The sequence below is a fragment of the Chaetura pelagica genome, unplaced genomic scaffold, assembly GCF_000747805.2.
Source record: "Chaetura pelagica isolate M959 unplaced genomic scaffold, ChaPel_1.0 scaffold106, whole genome shotgun sequence".
Lineage (NCBI taxonomy): Eukaryota > Metazoa > Chordata > Aves > Apodiformes > Apodidae > Chaetura > Chaetura pelagica.
The window spans coordinates 5,081,028-5,096,715 of NW_009954222.1; the positions used below are offsets into that span (position 1 = coordinate 5,081,028).

The window sequence follows — 15,688 nt, forward strand, 5'->3', positions numbered from 1 at the left end:
AGAATTTACGTTGGCAGTCATTCTCAGATGATACTATTAAAAAAGAATCAGGTGAGTTAAAAAGAGGACAAAGAATCTTAAAACATTTCCTAGAAATTACAAGTGAAATTTTGTTTAGCTTTCTTGAAATAGGCATCAGGTATAAATGGGACTGAGCATTAGCAAAACTACAAATTAAATAAAAATCTAAAAAGCTGAAAGAATAGAATTTTATCAAGTCTATTGCTATTTCTAGTAATATTATTACTATTAATAATGCAGTATGTATGCACTATGTTTGTGAGGTATGAAAGAAAATACATTAATAAGTGTAGAGCTGTTGCATAGGAAATTAATTAGTATTACACTAGAGATATTTTAACTTGAGCAGTCAAATGAAGAAATCTTTTATCTGTCTAAATTTTAGTCTGTTGATCAACTTTGCAACATCTTCACAAGCAATTCAATGTGCTAGAATATATTAAGTGTACAGCGAAGTGCAGAACATTTTTATCTCTGCAGCTGAGAACTACGTGTTAGTTCGGGACATGTAGTAGTAGCATTTCATAAATGGAGTCTAGTCCTGATGCCTCTTCTCAATGCAGACAATTCTGTTCCAACTCCTTTGATTGAAAGAAGTGATTCATTGTGTTATCCATATGAGCAGCAGGCTGAATAACAAAGATTAAAGGGCACATGATTGTGTTCTTGCCAATGACAACAAAAGACTAATGGCATGTTGCCACCTTCTGTCATTATGAGCCTTCCTTTGAATCTCCCCTCTACAGTTTCAAAAGAGGAATTTCAGCTGCAGTTAATACTAGTTAACTTTTGTGGAATCTTTCAGTAATAGCAAAGACTAATAATGGCCAATGTATTTTAGAAGTTGCGTTGTTTTCTTTCTGTTAAAATGAATTATGTTTTGTTATGATTTTTAATTACTTTAAATAAAACATTCTGTTGATAAAAGATTGAGTTCCTGGAAGGTGGTGCAAAGGAGGTGTGATTTGGTCTTGTAATCTGATAGAGCAGCTGGCATTTTTTCAAGATGCTGAGCAGACTACAGCAGGTAAAAGACTGTAAGACTGCATTAAAAATATGTTGGTATTTACAATAATTCTGTCTCTATTCAGACTAAATTCCTTAGAATCCTCTCACGCAGTGCCCACAGAATAATTTCCATAAAGGTTTTATGAGATGGGACATAAAACAGATTGGGGAGCTCTTGGTGTGAAATGATTTACACACTCCTGGTGTGATACGTGCTTTGTGAAGTTCATTAGGAGAGTGGTGCCTTGTTGATATTAGATTAACATCTTCTGATGATCCAAGGAACATGCTGTGAAATGAGTTGATATTTCTGTTTGCTGTAAATAAAGGTTTGTGTGTTTAGTTAAACATTTCTTGTTGCATAACAATTATTATTTTTTTATTTCTAATGCTTTCATTGTATTAATATATTTGTGTTTGTTGTTGATTAGGGTGAGATTTATCTAATTTATAATTTATCAATTACATTATAGATTAGCAGAGTATTTTTTTTCCTGTTTCTTATTTATAAATACCAGAATTTGCATATGTGTATCAGTCAAGGTTCACCAAGCTACTGCCAATTTTTCTGACTTTTTATTCATGAATGTCTATGATATTGGAAACACAGATTATAAGATGTCATTTATGCTTCCTAATTAAATGTCTCAGGCATCTATAAATCAGAAGTAACAGGTAGTTGCTGCCCACAAATTAGTTTGCTCACACATGCTTTACTGCACTTGTGATTAGAAGACATGTTATACATACAAATATCCATACTAATAAGAAATCCTTTGTGGAAAGTATTGTGAACATGGAACCACCAGATGCAAGCCTGGCTGAGCAAAACATCTGTTGTCAAGCACCTTCTACGTGCTTGAAAAATACTTGACTGCACCAAGCATCCATTGACAGGTCTGATTTTCAGTAAATGTTGTAAATTGTAAATAAAGTTACATTTTAATAAGGAGTTCACAAGGAGACAGTTCTTCCATAGCTGATTAGAGTGAATGACTAGATAGGCCTGTCTTCAGGAATCTGAGTAAAGTTAAAACTTTGGTTAATTTTATATATATATATATTTTATTTTTATTTTTTTTGCACGAGTTACTGTTCATCTGTGAAAGTCTCAAATTATAAAATGTCTGTCTAGCCAGCTGGATGTGTGCTGTTCCTCTGCTCTTTTCTATTAGAAATGGGAGTGGTCCTTTATACCTTAACATTCGTAGTGCTCAATATTAGAATATAATTGGTATAATATTGGTATATAGTTCCCTTTTACCTTTGATTTACGTAATTAGCTACACAGAAATTTTAAAGAAAACTAGAATCCAAAAATGTTAAGATAAGGGTTTTTTTCTATAACATATTGCAACTAAATAGAAGAATGAATACTGTTACTCTGCATAAATTCTTAGTGTAAGTGTTTTTTTGTTATTCTATGTACAGGGCATATACCTGCTGGGCTAGGAACATCAGCAGATAAGTAATAACATAAATAATTCTAGAATAATGACAGCATCAGCAGTTAGAAGCAGAATGTGTGGGAGGCAGCTTTTAGGTAGCCAACTGGGGTGAGAAAGTGTTGAACTGCTGAGGTAGGAGATTTGTGGGATCTCTCAGGGGGTTCAAACCTACATCTCCCCTCTTAGGATAAGACCCACAACACCCGTCTAGAAGACGTGAGCAGACTTGTATCCCATCCAAAGTTTAGGAGCAGAGCATGTTTCAGGGTAGACATTTATAGCTTCACAAGACACCACTGCTATAACTGCTTCTTCTGATTAACTAGACAGCAGAACTTCATTAATGACTTAACAGCAGGGTAGCTTGTACTTTCCTCTAGGAAGCAGATTAATAATGCAGCAAATGCAGAAATTGCATACATAAGGTGGTACATATTTACATTTTATGTTTCAAATCTCTGAAAATCTGATGCCAAGTTTCAATAGAGAACCTGAATCATGTTATTGAAATAAGATGTGCTTGATATGGCACTCCCTGATCCAATGAAAAAAAAAAGTAAAATAAAGAAAACAAGTAGTAACTTATGTTCATGAACATTATTTCTATTCATTTACTTTTGTGAGAATTTTGTATAAAGTGCAGATAAAAGCTGATCTTCTATAATGGAAATTATTGACTTGGTCTCCACAGAGGAGAAAAAGAGGAAGAAGGCTCTTTTAAAGTGACAGCTGATTTCTGCAGTCTGTTAATGTTTCCCTTGGAGATTCCTGAAAGCATCCTGGAGACAAATGAATAAAAATTGCAGCATCAATGGATTTCTTTGGGAAGGCACTATTGCTGCAAAATTCCTTTTGCCAGCCAGAGTGGGGAGTATAATTTGCAAGCACCATTACTCCCTGCTATTTGAGACCACGTAATGTGGACCACATTGGGTGAGAGAGCATGCCCACATCCCTATATACTGAGCTCGTTTGTCAGCAATGACTTCATTGCTAGTCCATTCAAGTTTAGAACATAAGTAAATAGTCACATGCTGTATCTGTGCTTTATTCAAGTTTGTAACTAGAGGCCACCCTGCTGAGCATCTTAGATGAGCTGAGAGAACAATAACAATATGAGTAATTGATATAATGAAAAAGCAAAATGTTTTTTCACGCTCAGATTCATTGCAAGACATTTGTAAGGTGTTTAAAGACCCCTGCTAAATCTAATTAATAAAAAACTGTAAGAATGAAAGAAATAAGATCTTTAGGTTAAAAGTAAAACAAATGAGTATATCTCTGTTGAATCCATCCTGGGATATTTAACTTCTGGTGGGTAAAAATATGCAGACATTTTTGTTGGCTGCAAGAGCAGAATAATTTCTGACTTTGTCTAAGAAGACTTTTTTTTTTTTTTTTTTTTGCAAGCAGGTTGCCCTTCAAAGCTGTCTCCTACAGCAGCAGGTTTTTTACCTGCAAAAACAAAATTATAGCATTAAGCAAGAGGTAGATTCCAATTTTTCAGAGCCTTGACTGAGGGGAATGCTCAGTTATCCCTTGCATTGCTGGAGGCAGGGTGGAAAATGACTGATGAGAGAGGAGCAGAATCTGACCACATTGCAACTGTTGTAAAGAACGGAGAAGTAAGTAAGGCTGATTGTAATTCCATGGCCCTTCCTCTTCTCCACTTTCAGTGCCACAATGTGTTTGCCAGGCTTGGCTTCATGATGACATCTACACTGCTGATTGTATCCATCTCTGATTTGGCAGTGTCTGAGATAATGGGAAAGCTCTGATGAGGCCCAACAGCATGATGTTTTAATGGAATGAAATTAAGGTAGGCATGGTGAATCCTAGAAGTGAGCAGTGGAGGGGAAGAAAAGGTTCAAAACCTACTGGAACAGTATTGGAGGACGGTTAGGGTAAAGGGTGTCAAACTTTATGCTATCTTACTATACACCCAGGGCTGTAATTCCCGGAACAAAACCCAACTGTGCTCATAAAAAAATCTATTAATCTTTTTACTTGACCGTAGCATTTGTGTAACTGTAGGTAGAAGTCAGCAAAACTAATACAGTGTATTCCATGAGGCTGAAGTTTACTTCAACCTTTTAGACTCACCACAAATACTTGTAGAACTAGGGTATAAACTCCAAAAACCTGAAATTAATTTCAGAAGTAATGGAAATGCGTAATTTCTAAGTTTAATAAATAGATATTTGCCATAACTTGTTCTTATCTATCTTCATGAAAGGCATTGCAGTCTAAAAACTCATCTGCTTAGACTCAGGGAAATGAATTGTCACCTTAATCTCATCTAGCTTGTCAGAATTTGCCCTATGGGTTTGTTACGAAGTTTTCCAGCATTAGCAACAAAACAAATGCTGCACAGTACATTTTTCTGGGATGTTTCTGACATGATACCTCTGCAAAAAAATCAGCTTGAATTATGATAGTGTGTGGGTAAGGAACGTAGCCATAATTTCCATATTATTTTTTATATCTTTTTTTAAAACTTGTAGACACCCTTCTCTTAAGTGCTCTGTGTCTGTCCTACAGCAAAAGATAGAAGCACTTGAGAGCCCAATTTAGAACATTTTTGTGCTGAGATTGTCAAAACTAGTTTTGAACCTGAGCTGATACGTTTTGTATAGAAATAAAAATCTGCTTGAGCTGTGGGGTTACGTGGAACTGCATAGTTAAGAGACACGTTCTGACAAAAGTGGTCTGTGGTGCCCTTGCATCAGGTACCATAACTGGTCTGTGTAGTTTGACCTGTCATGCCTGTTTCCAATGGGCCTTAATGAAGCCCATGTAGTGATTCCTCCTTGTCTTCAGCTAACAATTTGAATTAAAAACTCATGTAAACTACAATAAATATTTTCCTTCTTTTTTAATTTCATGCAGACAATTAGTAAGACGGATGCAGAACTTCTTTGTGGTTGTAATTGGAAGAGAACATTCATAAGATTAACCTATAAGCCAGCCAACCATCTATTCATAAGTTTTCTTCTAAAATGTAGGTTATAATATTTAGCAGCTTGTTTATATTTTAAGTTCCAAGTACAAACTCCACAGATTACCATACTTTCAAGAAGCTAAAGTAAATTTAAAATACTTCTAAAATATGCAACTTCTGACTTGTCTTGGGATTTTAATATTCATATTAAGACTCAAAATGGAAATTATTTCAAATACTTAATTTAGACCTATGAATATTTTAAAATACCAATTTAATCTGCAGGATGTAACATAGTGCCTAAAGACTGTTTGCAAATCAGTGAAGTTAAATGAGATGGTCCCTGTATTTTCATTTGAAGTTATTTTAGAATATAGATAATTTCTAGGGAGTACCACATGAAGTTTTTACTTATGTTTTGTTAATTATAGCATATATATTATTAAAGTAAAATTAATTACTTAGCCTTTATTCATTTATTCACAGAGTAAACTGATGAAACATAGCAGGTGTATACATTGAGTACCAGTGTGCTATTTCAAGAAAATATTTGCACAAAAGCACAGAGAATACCCAAAGAAAATATTATAAATTGTAATCCACAAAAAAAAAAAAAAAAAAAAAAAGATGTTTTAATGGTTATTGACCTTAGCAAGTTAGGAAAAGACATGTGATTTGGGGAATTTATTTTAGAATTTAGCTATGAAATCCTCAGTCATTCTCCCAGGTCCCTACTCATGCTCTCAATATAAATTCATAATCATCTCTCACAGAATTGTTATAATTGTTATAAATGCTAATAATATTACAGTCCCAAGACTTCTTTCCAGGGAAGTGAAGAATAGAATCATAGACTGCCAACTTGGAAGGGACCTCAAGGATCATCTGGTCCAACCTTTCTAGGTACTACTACAGTTTATATGAGGTGGCTCAGCACCCTGTCAAGCTGAGACTTAAAACTGTCCAATGGGGGGGAATCTACCACTTCCCTTGGGAGACTATTCCAATGTTTGACTGTCCTCATGGTGAAAAATTCATCTCTTGTGTCCAATAGGAATCTCACCAGGACCAACTTGTGCCTGTTACTCCTTGTCTTTCCCATGTGACTCCTTGTAAATAGGGAGTCTCCATCTTCTTGGAAGCCACCCTGTAAGTGCTGGAACATGGTAATGAAGTCTCCCCTAAGCCTTCTTTTCTCAAGGTTGAACAAACTCAGTTTTCTCAGCCTCTCCTCATATGGCAGGTCCTCCAGTCCTCTGATCATCCTTGTGGCCCTTCTCTGGACCTTCTCCAGCCTGTCTGCATCCTTTTTGTAGAGCAGGGACCAAACTGAACACAATACTCCAGGTGTGGTCTGACAAGCACTGAGCAGAGCAGGATGATGACTTTTCTATCTCTGCAGGCGATGCCCTTGTTGATGCAGCCCAGCATCCTGTTGGCTTTCTTTGCTGCTGCCGCACACTGTTCCCTCACGTTGAGCCTGTTATCCACCAAGACCCCCAGGTCCCTTTCCACAGGGCTGCTCTCCAGCCAGGTGGATCCCAGTCTGAACTGTGCTCCTGGGTTATGTGTTCCCTGGTGCAAGACCCTACACTTCTCCCCGTTGAACTTCATAAGGTTCCTGCTAGCCCACTCCTCCAGTCTGTCTTCACTCACTTCTGGAGTGTCAGCCTCTCCTGTCATGCTGGTGTCATCAGCAGCCTTCATCAGGGTGCTCTTGATCCCAACATCCAGGTCACTTACGAAGATGTTAAGCAGCATAGGGCTCAATATGGATCCCTGGGGGACCCCACTTGTGACCAGTTGCCAGCCTGGGGAGGAACGATCACCCTCTGGGTATGGTCTGTCAGCCAGTCCCCAACCCACTGCACAGACCACTTGTCAAGTCTATAACGAGTCAATTTCTCCAGGAGGAGGCTGTGGAGTATCTTATCAAAAGCCTTGGAGAAGTCTAGGTAGACAATGTCCACTGCTCACCCTAAATCAACAAGTGGGTTACTTTGTCATAGAAGGTGATCAGGTTTATCAAGCATCATTTGCCCCTGGTAAATCCATGTTGTCTTTTCCCAGTCATGTGTTTCAATGGACTTGTGACTGTCCCCAGAAGGATTTGCTCCCAGACTTTCCCAGGGATGGAAGTGAAGCTAATGGCTCTGTAACTACCTGGGTCTTCCCTTTGGACACTTCTTACAACTAAGTGGTATATAGATTCTATGACTGATAGCCTATTTCATGTCAAAAGAAACAGAAATCTGGAGCAAGCATTCTGAATTACAAACATTATAGAACTTGTTACAAATTACAGTTATAATAAATAATGATTCAGGTATTTGACTTTTTTTCCCCCAGTGATGGTTAATGCTGACAACCATGATACTGTCCATGTACTACTGTGAACACAAGGAAGGAAAAAACGATCAGTGACATAACATCAGCTCTTCTGCCTGCTGAGCAGGGAAATTGCTGTTTGGAATTTCTGGCAACTTGACCATGCACATGACAGCACTCTGCTGAATGCAGCTCTGCTATTGCCTGCCTTTCCTCCCTTGGTCCAGCAAATGCTTTCCCAGGAAACACACAGGCATAAAATGTGCCACTCCGTGGTTATGGTGGTGAGAACTGTTATCACCCATGGCAACCAGGAGGATCTCCACAGCTAACTAGCCCTAGCACCGCCTCTGGGTTGCATGTGATGCCCCTTTGGACATGAAACAAAAATTACTCTTTTCCATGCTGTTTATTTTGTTCTTAGTTGAAAAGGTCTGAAACCATGGGGAGGAAGGCATTTTTAAATTATTAAACCAAGCATATGCATTCAAATGTCTTCCAAATTTCAAAATTAAGCTGCCTCACAAAATTCTTGATTAATATCTACCAACATGACATATATGTAGCATATGTCATAAAAGATCTAAACTGGCACTAGATGCTGATGGTTGGACATTAAATATCAACTTATCTTTTTCTGAGAGAAAACATGTCTTCAAAATGATGTTCTAAAAACTGGAAATACTGCATATGCATATTCTTGCTGCAAATAATTTTTTTTAAAAGGGACAGCCAGTAAACTTTATCTTTTAAAATAACAATGCTAAAATATATATTGTCATGTTTTTAATTAGATATGAGATATAAGAAATAAAGAACTGATAGTTACAATACAGATTTTACTTTTCAGAAAATAATTCTGATTACTCTCCCGTCTTCCCACTTTCAGATTCTGATGACTCTGCAGTCAGTTTTGTGACAGAAACTCAGTCATAGTATGCTAAATATTGTAATGGAACCTTTCAAAACAACAAATTATTTCAAACATGAGCATTTTAAATGATCTGATCTTGATATTCTCATCAAACTCGAGGTTCCTCTTTATATTTATATTCTAGCATGAGAAAACATGATGTGTAGCTGTCATTTGAATGCTGGGCTGGCAGTTAAACAAATGACAGATGCTGTCTATTAACTCCTCTCTCTTTTCAGAGAGGGAAAGGAAAAAGAATAAGGGAGACTTATGGGTTGGAAACTAAACTACACAGCTTCAATGAAAACAATAATGATGAAAAAGAGGATAATGAAATATATACAATAATTTACAAAACCTAATATCCCACTCCCATCTAACAATACTCATATCACTGCTGAGGCTGGCCCTGGGAAAATCCCAGGCTTGACTCTTGAATTCAGCGGCAGATGGGAAGCTGGATGCAGGAACACATGGATTCAGGAACACACGAATCAGGATCAGAGGCAGATAAGCTGATGGAGTCCTCTCAGGATGCTGTCCATGGGTGAAGAGTTTGACCTTCATGAGCCCTCATCTTTATACTGAGTATGATGCGTGTAGGATGGAATATTTGTTCTGGTCAGTTTTGGTCACCTGTCTGGTCTGCTCCTCCCCAAATGAGGGTTGTAGGTAGAATCTCTTCATTCTTTTCTGGTTCTGAAGCATGAGATGTTTTTCAGAACCAAGCAGTGGCCTGGATTCTGCATACCATTGTCCAGCAGTAACTACAGACACTGAGCGTTATTAGCCCTAGAAGCAGACACTGACTGAGAAACATGCTGTTAATTTTAGCAAGTGCAGCTACTTACAGGAGACTGAGCTGAAAAGTAAAATTAATAAAAGAAAATTGCATTTATCCTGGCTCAAATCAGGACAGTAGCAAAATTAATGGAACCAGTATTGAATATTATCTTGAAAAAGTATACATAAGTACAAATGCATTCTGTGTTGTTTGTATTTTTTTGCTCTGACTAATTTAGACAAATACTAAGGCAGCATAATTACATATAAGCCCTACACAGATTATACCTTAAGTTATGAGCACTCTTATGTGCCTTATTCTTCTTATTATTTGCATGACATTTTCTTGTATCTCATCTCATTCATGATGCCCTGTTGTGAAATAACTACACTTGAACCTTTGGCAATTGTTTTGGTGATATATATCACAGTCCTCCACCATAAATCAGTTCTAAGAAAAAAATTATATCACCAAAACAACTTAGTTGAGAATGTCTCTTCCTCTATCGAAGGAGCTAGAAGATGGATTGGTTTGTTTTTTGCAGTTACCCAGAAGGAATGCCATGCACCCAACCTGTTTGTCCCTGATTCAATTATGTGTCTGAAGTGCTGAAAAATCTACAATTGTCAAGACAGTATCTTAACAGGTCCTGCCCCATGCAAGCCATAAAGAAGTTCAAATCATTGGGAAACAAAAAAATACCAGAGAAAGGAAAGTTACAATATATAAATTGTCAGAAGAATCTCTGGAGATGCAAAATCTTAATACTGTGCTCTGACTGACGTGATTGACATGATTTTACTTCTAACAGTCAGGTTAAGTATGAATCTTCTCGTGTTGTGACATCACTTACTATCTTTTTAAATATCACTTGCATTCCTACAAAGTACTTTGAAAGAAAGGATGTGAACCTATATTTTCAAGAGAACATTACGCAGATCACAAGGCCCTGAGATCCAGAGAGTGGTGGGATTTCAGACATTTTTTGATTAAGTCTAGATGTTTGCCTGCTTAGCTTGCTGGCTGGTTTGAATTCTATCTTGAGATCTCTCCCTGTAGAGTGACAATGCAAATCATTCTTAGGAGACATCTTATTATTCACATAACTTTCAGGCATACAGCTTCCAGATTAGTCTTAAATTGATCTTCTTTGACCTTTTTATGGGAATAACTTTATGCAAAATGGAAGTTAAGCATCATTCTCACCAACCGCCTCTGGCAGGGGGTTGGAACTAGGTGGTCTTTAGGGTCCCTTCCTACCCAAATCATTCTATGATTCTATGATCCTGAAAGGAATCATATTGCTTTTTGCCATTATATTTCAAATATATTTTGTCATTGTATTTGACATGTAGTTAAAGCAACAAATCCCAGCCCTTTCTAAAAACATCTGCTTTATTACAAGGCCACATAGCCTGTGCTGAACAGAGGTGCAATTACACTGCAGTCAGAGGTGCTGAGCTGTGGGCCCATTGAAGCATCACTGAAGGACCTCAGTAGTGAATCCTTCTCTGTTCTCTACTGAGAAGGCTCTTGTGAGCAGGGGGAGCCCTATCCCATTGCTCACAAATACTTGGTTTCTGTTACAATACTTGTTAAGAGTTTGAGAAGTTGGCCAACATGTCCTTCACAACTTGTCAGATGTGCTTAATGTTGGTCACTCAATAACCAATGGAGAGAATTTTAGTTACCATCAAATGCAGTGCAGGTTGCAAAGATTGTTCAAGGCAATTGCCTGAGTCTCTATTGAATATAATTTAAGCCATTTGGCACCCTTTTTAATCCTCTGAGTCATTCCAGATCTCTAGCAAACCTACAATTAAAGAACTAATGCATTTAAATTTATTTTTAATTTACAGCAAATTTTCCTGTAAAATTTTTGTTGCTATACAGTAAAGACTTTCTTGGGTACCGTATAGAGTTATTAGGAAGGATGCTATTTTTTTTTTAGCAAGATATTTGTGACAGTGTGATTTTCCTGGTGAAATATCAACTGGATAATAATAAGTTTTTCACTTAACTGTATTACCCCACTTGCAAGCCTTTGTCTGCACCATGACCTTGTAGGAATCATGGTTAACTGCTGGTTTTCCTTAATCCAAGCAGTTCTTTGAAGAGTAAAAGCGAGTGTCTAATTTGTACCTGACTATTTATTAATCTACATTGTTTAATCACACCACTCTACTCCAGATTTCATTGTATTTGTTGTGTGTCCTTACAGGAGCTTCTGTTTTTTAAAACCAGATTGTATTTCTGACATTGTAATTGACCCAGAAATGTTTCTGGGATCTTCCTTGCTGCAGAGTCAGAGTTTCTAGATAACTTACTGGTTCTTTCCTATTCTTTATTAAACTTGATGAGGATTTGGCATACTAGATTCTTATCTTCTAAGGGGTGTACTGGCTCCATTCCCTCCAAGGAGTCTTAATGCCAAATTAGGACAATGCAATGATAAACCCAAAGCCGGAGGGGTTGTACTGGCAAGACATGAAAAAAAAAACACAATTAAACATTTAAGCTTCAAGAAAGAAGACCTGAAGTATTGATTCAGGCAACCATGCCAACTTTTGAGTTCTTACTCTTCAAGCAGAATTGTGTAGGTATACATGGCACATACCTGGGGTACTGACTTTGGGAAGCTCAGAGAAGGCAAACCCGGCTGTAAGCCTGGCATCCAAACACTCAGTAGAGCACCTACAGTTTTTGAGGGTTATACAAAATACAGTGTTTCAAATGAGATTTATTTTTCAAACATTTTCTAGGTTCAGAAGGCTGAACATTTTAAAATAGACAGTAGACAGTCATCCAGTGATCCTAGCTACAAAGCCAGAAGTTATAGTTTAGAATATGTTTTTTTAAATACAGTTTTGAGACACTCTAAATAATGATGAACAAATTATATTTTCTTAAAAACAATTTCAACATTTATTTGTACTCTGCTAAGTTGCATTTTTTCTTAATTTTCCTGATTTTTTTTAGGTTCTTTGTGGAACTCACACTCTTGGTATGATAGATAACCTCAGAACACTGCTGGGTATAAAAACACATTGCAAAATGGAAGCTCAGAGATTCAACTAATTAATGGAACAAATTCCCTCTGATAAAAGTTTTTCTGTGTTCTTTGAGGTATGTTTGTATAACAAATACATATGTATTTTATTAACAGTTGTTAGAGCACCTATTGTTCCATTTCCCTCTCAATTATTCTGTGGAGGCTGAGTATGTTTGTGGTACTGAGCAGCCTAGGAGACACAATCAGGGAGCAGAATCATGGCCTCATTGTGCTAAACAACAAACAGACTGAATCAAGCTGGCAATCAGGAAATGATTATTTGCATTTGAAAAAGAGTGAAAGGAATTTGCTACGCTGAGGTCTTAATTCTTCTCCTTCTAATCCTGCAGGTAGCTTAATTGAAGTCAATGGGATCACTTGCTTGAGTAAAACAAGCAGGATTTAGTTCTTCCTCAGTGCTGTGTGTTAATTAAAACGGGGGGCAGACAGCACTAAAGCAGTCACAACAGCCCTGCCTTCCAGTCCTTCGTGTCTGCCTGAGAGGAAGAGGGACATTCAGAACTGCTGTTTTTCTTTTCAAAGGACAGATTGTGCACGCTGTTCTTTTTACATTTCAGTCTTTCATCAGGGAACAATAAAAGATACTGCACTTTCCTCTGTAAAGCTTTTTTGCGCCGCAAAATTCACGAGTGCATTTATAGTAGAGTATAATCAGACCAGTGTAACAACCCATTGCTAATACTGTTATGCCAGAATAGTTAAAACCATAAATTTCTCAATTTTAGACAGCACCTTTGTTCTGAAAGTGTGATCATATGGCAGGTGGCTGTACGAAAGTCCTCACTGCCCAGAATTATTTCCTATGTAGTTTAAGATTCTCCTGCATACTGCTTGGTGCTCTCATTAAAGAAATACTCAATTTTATACCTTCACAAAAAGGTCAGACTATGTCCATGAGAAACTTGTCAGGGTGGGCTTATCACAGGCACCCACAATGCCATTTGTCACTATAATTCAGGGCTTAAGCCCCACCAACAGGGAATTTGAAGTTGCATATGCCCATCATATAATCTGGGCAATTGTATGGTCAAGACTGACCTCTCTCTGCTGTGATGCTTGTTAGTCTTTTGCTCCCTTATGTCCAAAGCCATCAGGGCTCTTCTGGCTAACAAACAGAACTAAACCTTTTTGGCAGTAGAGACAACTTTTGCAGAGAAGGTTTCTAGGAAGTTGGTGGGACCCCATAAGGGTAAAAAGGGTGGAGGAAGATCTTCACAAAACTACAGATAAGATTAGTAGATACCAAGAAAAAGAGGGTTTGAGATACTGTGAAAAGGCAAGACTTCCTCATTCCTCTCCAAGGCCACTGCTCCCTTTTAGACCTTTCTCATTTCTGTAGTGATCTGAGCAACCCTTTTGCTTACTGCTTTTCCCCTCCAGAGTTTCTCAAATTGTAGAGAAGAGCAAAAGATGCAAGGCTACGCCACTGAAGAAGGAATGGAGATAAAGCACAGAAAAGCCAGAGCTACACCATAAAGCTGTAGATGGTCCTCTACACAATTCCTCCTCAGGAAGAAGATGAGACTGTATGGGTCAAGTTACACTTTGTCAGGCTAAAACAGCCTCATCATCGGCTCAGAAACTGGCAGGGAATGTGTCCCCTCTTTAAACAGCTACAGGATAATATGCAGGAGAGCCAGTCCCAGAACCTACTTCAAAGCAGAGGACAAGAAATCCAAATGAAACGGTAAGCAGACAAAAAAAGGAAGAGGAAATGAAAGAAAGCACAACATACTATCTGACCCTTATTTATCTTCCCTACCCAGTAAATTTCTTAACATCATTTTTTGCTCTTAATCTGCAAGGCCAAGAAAATATCTCCAAGGCAAGTTTCACACCTGCCATCCCCATGACTCTCACCTCTACCAGCTGCTTGTAATTGTCAGGTTGAACACAATTGGGAAAGGAAATTGGAATCATCATTAACCCTTTCTGGGCTGTTTACCTATCAGACATGTATATCTCATCATATGAGCCTACATATAAGTTTTTTGTTAATTTTCAATGTTACAGTAGCCAGATTAAAAATAATAAACTGGCCCACCCAATGCTGATTTCCAACATGATGTCCCAGCCCATTTTTTGTCTTGCCTTTTTTTGCAGTAAACAACAGAGCAAATGTTCTTATAACCTAAATGGGAATATAAACCGAGTGCAGTATCATAGCAACAGACAGAGGTTTATATCAATATTTTAATGATTATGAACATCCTTATTGAGTGCTTAGTATATTGATATTTCATACAGAAAACCTAGAAAAATAATGTTATAAAAGTAAGCTGTCAAAACTTAAGATCTTATATTCCTTATTGTTGGTATTTATTTAGCACTGCAAGAACTAATTCTGATTCCCATGCATTTTTTTTTAATGGCAAAAAACAAATCAAATCAAAAGACAAAGCAAAACCCCTCAGAAGTTTTTGGAAATATCTTTGTGTTCTCAAATCAATGTGCGAAGTGACCTTTTTCCAAAATTAGTTTTCATGTTTCCTTTTGAATCTGGGTGAATTGTTAAAAAGGGTGAAACATGAAAAGCTTGTTTTATTGAAGTTAATGGCAAAAATAGAATATTTTGGAGAATTTAATATGTATTGGTCCAGAAAAGGGATTCTGTGGTAGGCTGGACTGGATTTTCTTTTTTTAGATTATTCCTTGCACCAGGTTGCTTAAGTCTATTGTGTCCAAGTTCTCAAATATTGTAAGTTGTAACCAAGCAACAAGACTAACATTTTGAAAAGCACCTAACTAGCTTCCTACACTGGGGCTAGATTCACAGAAAAATGTGGTGCTAGAATACATGCCTTGCAAGGATGTTGATGCCTAGTGAAATCCCTCTGTAGCATCATGGGCTGAGAGCACCAGGCACACCTGGAGAGGTATTTATGTCTGTATGTGTGTGTGTGTACGTGTGCATGTGTGTGTAGAATTAGGGCTTATAAAAGTGGAGCATAAAATTCCAGGAAGCCAAATTAAGAGCTAATACAGCTTGATCAAAAAGAAATATGGGGGAAAAGGCGTCTTAAAAAAGAGTAATTTAACCTTCGGGTACATTGAAGTACTTGCATGAAACCAGGATCCAGAGTAATTAACATAATTGGAGAGCAGGCTGCATTTATGTGCTGTCTGCCACTCCCTGTCCCATTTTGTCTTGCTCAATGTAGAAAATCTTCAG

At 37.4% G+C, this 15,688-nt stretch overlaps 1 protein-coding gene across 1 annotated transcript in view; it reads left to right on the forward strand.

Moving 5' to 3' along the window:
- The first annotated feature begins 14,000 nt into the window (after nt 1-14,000).
- Nucleotides 14,001-15,688, forward strand: part of SCEL (sciellin) — a 99,899-nt gene continuing 98,211 nt past the window's right edge. Inside the window, exon 1 of the mRNA XM_010003519.1 lies at nt 14,001-14,203. Coding sequence (XP_010001821.1) covers nt 14,001-14,203 — 203 coding nt within the window. The remainder of the gene's footprint in view (nt 14,204-15,688) is intronic.